This window comes from Pollachius pollachius (assembly GCF_949987615.1).
Source record: "Pollachius pollachius genome assembly, chromosome: 2".
NCBI lineage: Eukaryota > Metazoa > Chordata > Actinopteri > Gadiformes > Gadidae > Pollachius > Pollachius pollachius.
The window spans coordinates 7315428-7327857 of record NC_136935.1 but is presented as its reverse complement, the minus strand read 5'-3'; the positions used below and the strand labels follow the sequence as shown (position 1 = coordinate 7327857).

General features: G+C 48.3%; 1 protein-coding gene across 1 annotated transcript; it reads left to right on the top strand.

Annotated features, from left to right (window-relative positions):
- The first annotated feature begins 3153 nt into the window (after window positions 1–3153).
- mlh1 (mutL homolog 1, colon cancer, nonpolyposis type 2 (E. coli)) lies at window positions 3154–11899 on the top strand. Its single transcript, XM_079730428.1, has 19 exons — window positions 3154–3373; window positions 4360–4450; window positions 4549–4647; window positions 4844–4917; window positions 5036–5108; window positions 5570–5661; window positions 5770–5812; window positions 6053–6141; window positions 6478–6590; window positions 6694–6787; window positions 7054–7207; window positions 7929–8308; window positions 8598–8725; window positions 9077–9185; window positions 9350–9413; window positions 9845–10009; window positions 10403–10495; window positions 10907–11020; window positions 11640–11899. Exons 1-19 carry the CDS (start codon window positions 3267–3269, stop codon window positions 11793–11795), a joined length of 2238 nt encoding a protein of 745 aa, XP_079586554.1. The 5' UTR covers window positions 3154–3266; the 3' UTR covers window positions 11796–11899.
- Window positions 11900–12430: the final 531 nt, after the last annotated feature.

Sequence of the window (12430 nt, the reverse complement as noted above, 5' to 3'; positions counted from 1 at the left end):
TACCGATGTTTGTCCTCATGTGCCATTATTGAAACAATATTAGGGTTAATACATATCAACATTCACGGTAACGCAACATATAAAGTTAAAAGTGGTTATTTTTTGTGTCATGTCTGGATCGTGGACGCCAAAGTTTACTTTCAATAACCTTAGATTTGTATCAGTGTCATTCGTTATATTGACATGAGCGTAAATATTGTGAAAGTTGAACCTCACAACCACCAGTGAGAAGGACTACCCCATGAATTGGTGCCCGTCCGCGCCCGTTTTAACACTATGATCATAATTTCAGGGATCATTTCCAAAGTGTTTGACTTGAGAAACGTTGTACGAAAGTGATCGGTTACTCTAACCACGATGAAGAGTAATGATGTTCCCTTCTGACCGCGAAGCGGGCAGTGAGTGATGATTCATTTCATCCGCTCCTTGTCATTGATGACCGTTCCTTGCTCCCTAGTGGAGCTTGGAGGCAGGGAACATGGTCAGAGTGGTTAGATGTAGATAGTGTACAAAACAACTATTAGTTATCATTCTGCGTCGTTTCTATGTTAGTATTTTTATTTGACTTAGTAATTATTGTGCAGGTAATCAAATAGATTGATGTTGTTTAGGCTCGTTTGAAGTTACCTGCATTGGTGGTGTAAATGCTCAGGTGTCAATAATATATAAAATAATATTTCACTTATGATGTGATGCGAGTGATGGCCATATCAAGTAGTATAAATTGTTTTGGCCCTAACGATACCTAGTTTAGAAAGTCATTCTATACCGATGTTTGTCTTCATGTGCCATTATTAAAACCATTTTAGGGTTATACATATCAACATTCACCGTAAGTGATGTATCATGTCTGGATCATTAACGCCAGAGCTCTGGCGTTAATGATCCAGACATGATACAAGGAGGACACGTCTCCTCGCCGCCCGATTCGCCGCCAGGTTGAACCACCTGGACCTCCGTGTCCGAGGCTGACCGTGTCACCAAGTTTTTCAAGTTTTTCTTTTGAGTAGCTAAGCTACTCAAAAGCTATTTTATTCAGAATTTGTTTTTTTCGAACGCTTACATCATAAGTATAATTGACCGCTGTCAAGGACAGGGGATTTTTTTGCCGTCTTTGGTATCACTCCGCAAATACCGGTAGCTTATCAACCCAAGCGTACTCGGTTGCTAGGCGACGACAAAGACGTTGGTCTTTGGCGGACTATTTCTCTGCTTATCAACACTACGAATGCTGGTAACAGATAAATTGTAAAAAGACACACCGTGTGAAGTTATTTTTTTCGTTTTGGCAAGTAGCCATGTAATAAACGGGATTATGTATAGAACGTCGCCGGTCATTATCGAAAAATATATATATATATTTTTTCCCGATAATGACCGGCGTTTTATACATTATTCCTTACATAACAGCGACACATTAAAACAGACCAGGCCAGACCAAATAACAATGTGTGTTTTTATAATCTGAGTGTGTGGTGCGTGTGTGTCTGTGTGTGTGTGTGTTCACCGGCTCCCGGATGAGTCAAAAGCAGCGAAAGAATTTCCCCCAAAAAGGGACAATGAAGGACAGTTTAACTTAACTACCATAACATATTCTGCCGAAATTGCTATTCCATTTTAAATCAAATAGGCTACCGACTGACATGATAATCGCCTCTCAGCTAACTAGCCTGCTAACTAACTAGCCTACTAGCTAGCTAGCCTGTTGCAAAAAAATGAAGCCTAACTGAAAAACGATTTAGGCCTACTGCTAGTCCTAATATAAAACAACGTCATTACAATCATACGTAAATGATGATTAAAAAAACACAAAGGCCAATGTTTATTGTGAATGTCGCAATATATCAATAAATAATAAATCATACTTACGTAACGCAACCGTGTTCCAGCAAAGAAAATCTCAACTGATATGATCGTCTCTGCTCTAGGCTTTCAACGTGTTGGCGCGTCCGCGTTCGCGGATCAGACACGGATCCGCTCAGGATCCGCAATATATCAATAAATAATCAAATAAATAAATCAAATAATAAATAATAATAATGAATGATCAATAATAAATCATAGCTCAATTTAGATGATCGTCTCAGCTCTTGGTGTACTTCCAACAGTTAAAGGCGCATCGGATCCGACAAGGGTCCTCTGGGCGGCGCCAAAACGGATGTGACAGTAACGCGGGTTTGGTGACTCCTATGCGGAACCGCCTAGGAGTCTCCTGCTGTGTGGGAGTTCAGTGTCAATAACAGGGGCGGTTCTGGGGGGGGAACCGCCCCTGTTATTGACACTGAAACTATTGAAACTGAGCTCGTGCCCCCCCTCCAAACGTTTTTTTTGTCTTTTTACCGCCGTCCGGACGGGGGTCGATTTCTTGCGATGGTGTGGCACTGACGCACAAGGTGGAACTTGAGATTTATAATATATATTATACTGACTTTATTGCTGTTGGTGCTGTATGATACTAAGTAGTTTGATGTCAGTGAGGGAAACCAAAAATGTTTTAATATTGACAATTGCTTTAACCAATGAAACATTTCAAATGCATAATATTGACAATTGCTGTAACTGAAGGAAAAACTTAATACTATGCTACTGAAATAAATGCTGTAACGGAAAAAAGCCAATTATTGTATGTTGTGTTTTTGAATGCCGTTACTTAGTCATAAACTAAATATTTTGCGTCCCGGGTTCAATATGCCCCTCCAACAGAACAACTAGCCCCAGTGTGCCCCCCCCCCCCCCCCAAATTGGTCTAGAACCGCCCCTGGTCAATAACCTTATAATGATATCAGTGTCATCCCTTATATTCACATGAGCGTAAATATTGTGAAAGTTCAACCGGCAACCACCAGTGAGAAATATTTTTTGATGAATAGGATCCTATCCGTGCCCGTTTTGAAAGTAAGAACATACTTTCAGGGATCGTTTCTATAGTTTATAGCCTTCGCGCGTCATCATAACCATGTGACTGAAACCCACCCATTGGCTGCCCACCGGGGCGGGATCCGCCTCCAGAGCCCGAAACAAACCAATGAGCGTAGAAGAGATTTACTGGACTTCTATTCGCTGCCCAACGCGGGGGATCCGCCTTCAGAGCCAGAAATCAACCAATGAGCGGTCAGCCGGAACGACTGCGTCTCCCGCGCGCCGCAATGCTTGTTGTGGTCCCTGCATTGCAGCTCAATATGAACCGTTCAGCTCACTTTTAACGTATTTATCATATATACTTTAGGTTTAATTTAACCTTTTTTAAGTCTGACCGAGCAGCAGACATGGCGGGAGTCATCCGCCGGCTGGACGAGACGGTGGTTAACCGCATCGCAGCGGGAGAAGTCATCCAGAGACCCGCTAACGCCATAAAGGAGATGCTAGAGAACTGGTAGGTGTTGATGGGAGAATTGGTTGGGGTTGTTGGGAGCACTGCTGGGTGTTGATGGGAGAACTGGTAGGTGTTAATTGGAGCAGCTCTTCGTGTTTACTCGTAGAATATTGCTCCCACTGCACACACAACCAACTGACACTGAGCTGCACTTCCTAACTTCCTGACAGTCGCACCAAGACATCAGGAACACACACTTCCCACGGAGTACATAGACCTGCATGACTTTAAAGACACTGCAGATGCTAACAAACTGCCATACCTGTTGGGAGAAATACAACGATGTGCGATCACATCAGCCAGATTCACCGGTGGTGATGAGAGAAGGCCCTCAAACTCCCCATAAACGGACTCATCCCACTGGACTCACTTTTCACTATTGACTACTGCACACGTCATACATATTGTAATACTGTGTATTCATTTTAGAGTATCTTTAATGTATTTGTTTATAGGAGATACCAAAATCTTTATAATATCACACATTTGACTTTTATATATTGAGTACTTAATAGTGTAACATCTGATATATGTATATATATTTTGTATTTAACGTTTTATACTTTGACCTCTTTATTGTTCACCTGCTTTGGCAATGTAAATTTTTGTTTCTCATGCCAATAAAGCTTTTTTAAATATAATTTAAATGAATAATCTAACCTGGTCAAAAACCAATCTCATGGACAGAGCTGTGGCCGACATATGGGTAGATGACGTGACGCATGTTTTTTTTGTAATGAGGCATAAATGTTAATTGAAATGCATTTTCCCATTAAACCATCAAATGGCAGTGTGACATATAACAGTATATATAACAGACATATGTTTTTATTGGAATCATTGTTTACCATTTGATGTTTTGGTCATTATCATAATCATCTTTGTCACTGGGACCTTTTAAGGTGTATCCATATTTTTATATTTCAAGTAACTTAATGAGCTGAAACCAATAACCTCTGTGCTCTGTATGTTCATTTTTTTTGCAGTTTGGATGCAAAGTCGACTAATGTCCAAGTGACGGTGAAGGAAGGTGGTTTGAAGCTCATCCAGATCCAGGATAACGGCACCGGCATCAGGGTACGACTGTCTGTCTGTTCGGTCTGTCCATGGGGCATCTCCCTGGTCTGCTGGCTTCGTGTTGTTCTCAATATCTTCTCATTTTGTTTTTAACATAGAAAGAAGACATGGATATAGTGTGTGAACGGTTTACCACTAGCAAGCTGCAGAGTTTTGAGGACCTTTCTGCTATTTCCACCTATGGTTTCAGAGGGGAGGTGAGCTGAGACACATGCGTTACTGTATTACCAATATGTACTCTTTGTGTGCCCTAAAACGTGTGATCGGGTGTGTGTTTGTGTCGTGTGTTTGTATCGTGTGTTTGTGTTGTGTGTTTGTGTGTTTGTATCATGTGTTTGTATCGTGTATTTGTATTGTTTGTTTGTGTTGTGTGTTTGTATTGTGTGTTTGCAGGCACTGGCCAGTATCAGCCATGTGGCCCATGTGACCATAACAACCAAAACAAAAGATGCAAAGTGTGCCTACAGGTACGAGTTTCAAACTGTAGTTTCTCTGAACATCGCACACTGAGGGGCGGGGCTGTTTACGTCTCCTTTGGGGCGGTACTTGTACAGTTCTGAACACGTGTGTCGCCCGCTTCCTCAGAGCCAACTACAGTGATGGGAAACCAAAAGGGCCCCCCAAACCCTGTGCTGGGAACCAGGGCACACAGATACTGGTGAGTGGTCCCTCACTTGATCAGAGTTCACCTAGACTCTGCATAGTCTCCCCCTTTACCCCCCCCCTTTACCCACCCTAAAACCCTCTTCCGCCCTTATTGTTTGTTGTACTTCCAGGCCCTTAATGTAAGCCCTTATTGACGGTTGTACGTCCTTGTACTTAAAAAAGTGCTTGGCATTGTGTAGCGTCTTATCCTAGCTATCTTTGTTGTATACGGGGAATGGGTTAACCTAGTGATTGTAAGTGCTTGGCCCTTGGTTCTATGAACATCCTTGCTGTACCGACAGCAATATATTGTTTCTCCTTCTGCTGACAGATGTACTTACTGTGAGTCACATTGGATAAAGCGTCTGCTGAATGCCCTGAACATAAATGTAAACGGCCCGGATGGGCGGTTCTTCAGGAGTAGGAGCTGTGCATGTAACGATGGTGCCGCTGCCTTTGGGTCCACTTCTGCAGGTGGAGGACCTTTTCTACAACGTGTCTACCAGGCGGAAGGCGCTGAAGAGCCCAGGTGAAGAGTACGCCCGGATCGTGGAGGTGGTGAGCAGGTGGGTTAGGAGAGACGGGGGGACGCGCAGCCGGTTCCTCCTTCTGTTGCCTCGTTCTCTGTTTACGTTTACCTGCCGTCTCTTACTGCTGTGGCCTTTTTTTTGCAGGTACGCTATACACAACTCGGGGAAAAGCCTTTCTGTCAAGAAGGTATTTCATTCGAGTCCATCAGTCATGGCTATTTTATTTTACTTCATGTTTAACTTTCTGGAAGAATCCTGGGTGACTTCAGTCAAAATAGACGTTTGATTGAGTTTCGCAGAAGTGTAACACTCGCTCGTTTCTGTGCTCTAACCTTTCTGTACAAATGTTTTCTGCTCATCATTTTGCCGCAATAAACCAAAGCATGTGAGGTTTTTTGTTGTTAATTATGGATCTCGCTCTCCTCAGCAAGGAGAGACGGTGGCAGACGTGCGGACCCTCCCCGACGCGTCCGTCGTGGATAACATCCGAGGGGTGTTTGGCAACGCGGTCAGCCGGTACGAAAACCCAAACAAGGCCGTTTGTTCCTTTGCTGCTCTGATTTGTTCTTACCCTCGACGTGACCATTTCTCCTGAGCCATTGTAAACGAGGCGACAGTAGCTCAGGAGATAGACCGGGTTGACTGGTAACCGGAAGGTTGCTAGTATGATCCCGGCTCCAGGTGTCCCTGAGCAAGACGCCTCACACTGAGCTGGCTGTCGCCTTGTGTGGTTGACTCCGCCGTCGGTGTGTGAATGTGAATGAATGGGTTTAAGTCGCATTGGATAAAAGCGTCAGCAAAATCCCCTAAATGTAAATGTAAATGAGTATTTCTGATATCCATGTCTGCCAGGGAGTTGATTGAAGTCGGCTGCGAGGATACGAAGTTCGCCTTCAAGCTGAAGGGCTACATCTCCAACGCCAACTACTCGGTGAAGAAGTGCATCCTAGTCCTCTTCATCAACCGTACGTCCCCCGCTGAAGATCCACGTCACAGATCCGCCTCAACCGGTGAGCGTCACAGGGCCGCTGCCGCCGTGCTGAGCTCTTCTTCGTCTCTCTTCCTCAGATCGTCTGGTGGAGTCGAGCGCCTTGAAGAAAGCCCTGGAGACGGTCTACGCTGCCTACCTCCCCAAGAACACGCACCCCTTCCTCTACCTCAGGTAATGGTATTCCCCGTATTCAACAAAGATAGCTAGGATAAGACGCTACACAATGCTAAGTACTATTTTTAAGTGCCAGGACGTACAACAAACAATAAGTGGGTAAGGGTACCCTGGGATGGCAACGGGTTAAACTGCCGACATTTGAGTTTGAACCAAGGGTGTAGGAGTGTATCGCCGTTTCAGTACAGCCCAGCGTAAGGCCGCCGTAGCGTTGTGTGTGTCAACCGTCTCTGTGCTTGTCCTCCACGCCGGACCCCCCCTAGCCTGGAGATCGCCCCCCACAACATCGACGTGAACGTGCACCCCACCAAACATGAGGTCCACTTCCTGCACGAGGAGAGCATCATCGAGAGCGTCCAGAAACACGTGGAGAGCAAACTGCTGGGCTCCAACTCCTCACGCACCTACTTCACCCAGGTGGGGTCAGGAGGGGACCCTAATAGGGTCACTAGGGGACCCTAGTGCACCTTAAGAGACACTGAAACGCTAGGCAGGAATATAAAGCAGCAAGCCACTATCCTTGCTAGCTTTCATGTTCATCACAAGGTAATCTCGTGACGCATGCCGTTTATGAGTCGTAAGGGTTGTTAAGGGAATCGTACCCAGGGATGCCGACAGGTTAGACTGCATCAGATATTGGGGTTTGAACCCAGAACCTTTTTGCTGGGAGTACAAACACACCGCCCTCCACATTCCCCTTTACCAGACCCAGCCCCATGCAGATGTGAACACGTGCCGTCAGGGCAGCTTGGGAAGAGAAAACCTGAATGGGACACAATCACTGTGTCACAAACAAGTGTCAAGTCAATGTCAAGGTTTTTCTCACAAAGTGAGACATTTAGGGGTCACCAGCTCATGCAGGTCAATCTGGATCCGGAAGGGAAACCCCCACATGCCTTCCCTGTGTGTGTTGCAGACGTGACCGCGTGCCCCCCTGTGTGTGTGTGTTGCAGACGTGACCGCGTGCCTCCCTGTGTGTGTGTGTTGCAGACGTGACCGCGTGCCCCCCTGTGTGTGTGTGTTGCAGACGTGACCGCGTGCCTCCCTGTGTGTGTGTGTGTTGCAGACGTGACCGCGTGCCTCCCTGTGTGTGTGTGTTGCAGACGTGACCGCGTGCCCCCCTGTGTGTGTGTTGCAGACGATGCTCCCGGGCCTGTCGGTGTCGGAGGTGAAGCCCCCCTCCTCCTCCGCCCGGGGGGACGCCGCGGGGGCGGATCCGTCAGACCGCGTCTATGCCCACCAGATGGTACGGACCGACTGCCGCGCCCAGAAGCTGGACGCCTTCCTCCAGCCCAGGGAGAAGATCCTGGAGAACACCGCCCCGGGTACGGGTCCCAGCGGGGCCGGGGGGGAGTCCGGTCCCAGCGGGGGCGGGGCCGGGGCCGTGTGGGCGGAGTCGGGGGCGGAGATGGAGGAGACGGAGGATGCTGCCCTGCTGGAGGCCCTGGGGGAGGTGGGGGAGGTGGAGGACATGGAGCCGGCCTCCAGAGGCAGCACCACCACCCCAGAGCAGCCCAGGTACCGGTCATTGTGTAATAATTCAGTTGGAGTTTTACAATGTTCATCATCTCTTATCTATAATTCATAATAACGTTTCATTAGTAATTAGATATTGCTGCGAAATGTCTTTGACTTTTTACAATCAACACATAGATCAGCATAACACTAGCACCTGCTAACCATGTTAATAATTTTGTGCATTTACCCTTAAGTGTGTGTGTGTGTGTGTGTGTGTGTGTGCGCGCGCGCGTGTGTGCGTGTGCGTTTTTGTGTGCGAACTCACGTGTGTGTGTGTGTGTGTTCCCAGGAAGCGCCCCAGGACCAGCCAGGAGGAGGGGGAGGAGCTAACAGCAGCGGCCACGCCCAGGAGGCGTGTCATCAAGCTGAACAGCATCAAGGAGCTGCGGACGGAGATCTCTGAAGACACCCACAAAGGTCAGTCCCCCCGCGCCCCGCTCCGAACTCTGACCTGCGGCATGTGGCTCAGAGCGGGTCGGCTGGTAACCGGAAGGTTGCTAGTTCGATCCCCGGCTCCTCCTACCTGAGTGTCGAGGTGTCCCTGAGCAAGACGCCTCTCCCTCACTGCTCCTGACGAGCCGGCTGGCGCCCTGCGTGGCTGACACCGCTGTCGGTGTGTGAATGTGTGCATGAATGGGTGAATGCGAGGCAGTATTGTGAAGCGCTTTGAGTTGCCCCTGGTTAGAAAAGCGCTGTATAAATGCAGTCCCTCCGTTTACAGTGAAAGGCTGAACTGAACGCGGTCTCCCCCCCCCCCCCCCCCCCCAGGTCTTCAGGAGATGCTGCAGAACCACTCGTTTGTGGGCTGCGTTAACCCCCAGTGGACCCTCATCCAGCACCACACCAAGCTCTACCTGCTCAACTCCACCAAGCTCAGGTCAGACCCGCACACGCACACGATCCTTCGACATGTTGGTGTGTTGGATTCCTCAAGATGTTGTGTTGTTTCTCCTGTGTTGGATGTTCAACATGTCGTTTTGTTTTGTGTTGTTTCTGCTGTGTTGGATCTTCATCATGCTGTGTTGTTTCTCTGTGTTGCAGCCAGGAGCTCTTCCGTCAGATCCTGATCTATGACTTTGGGAACTTTGGTGTTCTCCGGCTGTCGGTGAGTACCCCATGCGAAGCTGAGCTCAACGGCGCCGGCCTCAATAACATGGTCGCATGTTTTTAAAAGGAAATGACACTTTTAGGGGGGTTGAGATAGTGCTAGACCCCGGATAAGTGGGTCAAAGTCTATGTCAGACCCCCGTCTAAGCGTGTGTGTTGTGGTACGTCCCAGAGCCTGGCCCCGTCGAAGCATGTGTGTTGTATGTATTGTGTTCCCAGAGCTCGGCCCTGTCTAAGCGGGTGTGTTGTATGTATTGTGTTCCCAAAGCCCGGCCTTTGTGAGCCGTCCGGTCCTGTCTAAGCGTGTGTGTTGCGGCCCTGTCTAATCGGTGTGTTCTATATGTCTTGTGTCCCGGAGCCTGGCCCTGTCTAAGCATGTGTGTTGCGGGCCCTGTCTAATCGGTGTGTTGTCTATGTCTTGTGTCCCAGAGCCCCGCCCCGCTGTACGACCTGGCCATGCTGGCGCTGGAGTCGGAGGAGAGCGGCTGGACGGAGGAGGACGGACCGCGGGAGGGCCTGGCCCAGTACATCACCGACTTCCTCAGGAACAAGCACGAGATGCTGGAGGACTACTTCTCCCTGGAGATAGACCAGGTCTGTCTGGGGTCGGTGTCTGGGGCCCAGGGGGGATTCGTAACATCATGCATGAGGTCGCTGATCTGGACGACCTGCACCTTTTTATTAATATCTCACTTTTGTGAGAAAAAGCAAGCGGTCAATGGGTGAAGAACAAACCTCATTGTGTCCCTTTCGGGTTTCTCACATCGTGAGACATACAGGATGACATACTAATGTATGTCAATCCGGATTTCTGAGGGAAACCCACACAGAGAACGTGTTGCCATGGCACACACACACACACACACACACACACACACACACACACACACACACACACACACACACACACACACACACACACACACACACACACACACACACACACACTCTATTGTTTACTGTAGCTCCCGTTTCCTCTTTCCACAGGATGGGAACCTGACTGGCCTGCCGCTGCTGCTCGACCACTACAGCCCCGTGATGGAAGGGCTGCCCATGTTTATCCTGCGCCTAGCAACAGAGGTAGGGGCCCGTGTTCATTCTGCGCCTAGCAACAGAGGTAGGGGCCCGTGTTTATCCTGCGCCTAGCAACAGAGGGATTGGAACAACTGTAGTTCTGTAAACGCTCGCAGCGATGTCTCCTGGCGGCAGGGTGGCATGTGGCTGAGGAGGTAGAGCGGGTTGGCTGCTAACCCGAAGGTTGCTAGTTCGATTCCCGCCCCCTCCTTGCTGAGTGTTGAGGTGCCCCTGAAAAAGACGCCTCAAGACTGCTCCCGACGAGCTGGCTGTCGCTTTGCGTGGTTGACTCCGCTGTCGTTGTGTGAATGGGTGAATGTTTGGCAGTATTTTGAAGCGCTTTGAGGGACCACTGGTTAGAAAAGTGCTGGATAAATGCAGTCCATTGACCATTCCTCACGGCTTCCCTCCGTGCAGGTGAACTGGGACGATGAGAAGGAGTGCTTTGGGGACTTTGCCAAGGAGTGCAGCCAGTTCTACGCCATCAGGAAGCAGTTCATCCTGGATGCGGAGCCCAGGGAGGAGCAGCAAGTACGTGCACACACCGGGGAAAGACTAGTCCTCGTCACATACTCCCACAGGGTGTAGAGATGTTCCGATACCATGATTTCCTTCCCGATGCCTGAACTTGAATATCGGCCGATTGAGTGTATACCGATACAGCATCCTAACTATTAACAGCGCTTGTTCTTATTGAAGGGTTCTCTTACGTTGACCGCAATGTGTTGCGGTCATCGTAAGTAGGTCAGAGTATTGACTTACTGTTTTTTTTCCCGGACTTGATCATTTATATTTGTAATCTATAATTATAATGACACATTTGTATTCTTGTAGTTAAGCGTGAGCATCCAGGTTTCTCAGATTCTGAAGCTCGAACCCACGTAGGTCGGAGATGGCGCGTTTCCCATTCCGATTTTCCTCCTCCGACCGTTAACGAACGCAGCACACCGCAGTGTTCGTGATGTTCTTCGCCTGTGTAGTTAGTGAGCTAGTCATGTGAGGGTATCGGATTGGCACATACTCGCGTACTCCCCGATACTGCATTTTAGGCAGCATCGGAGGCATTTCCGATACTGGTATGGGAACGACTCTAGCAGGGAGCTCCGTGCTGCGTCTGGAGCCGGGGTGAACACGTTGCCTTGCACTGCAGGAGGGTGAGGGCGGCTCGTGGCGCTGGAAGGTGGAGCACGTGGTCTTCAAGGCGCTGAGGAGCCTCTTCTCCCCGCCCAAGAGCTTCGGCGAGGACGGCAGCGTGCTGCAGATCGCCAACCTCCCCGACCTCTACAAGGTGTTCGAGAGGTGCTGACCTCCCCGACCTCTAGGAGTGGCTGACCTCTGACCCTAACCGCTGACCTCAACAAGGTGTTGGAGAGGTGCTGAGGATGTGGAGAACACGTGACCGTTTTGAGATGTCCTGTCTAACATGTTCCGCTTTATAGTGTGTACTCTTCATGTAAATAAATATATTGTTCTTTAAATACTGGATTGAACGTTTTCTTGCAGGTTAGAGGGAAACCATTAATTAGCGTGCATGCATATTAATTATTAACACTTAATTGATAAAGGATTTGGCCAAAGGTATTCAGAAGCCAAGCAGACCAATGTGTTTTTCCTGTGGAAGAAAACTTTCCATACAGCTCATTTAAATGGGACGCGTCATTCCACCTTCAGGAAAATACCTGAAGAAAATCACCAGGACCATTAACCCCTTAAACGTCCCGACAGTTTCACTCTTCATGTCTTCAGCGAAGGAGCCCAAGGCAAATCCTTTCCTAGGATCTTTCCACTTCACCGAACCCCAAGGAACCAGGAAACCTTTGAACTCGAACCTGAGAACAAAACCTACCGAAGACTAAGCTTCGGTTTTATTTAGCTCTAAAAGTCAACATTTGAAGCTTCTTCACAGGGCTTGTAACTGTTTTAAAACTAAATTGAAGATAT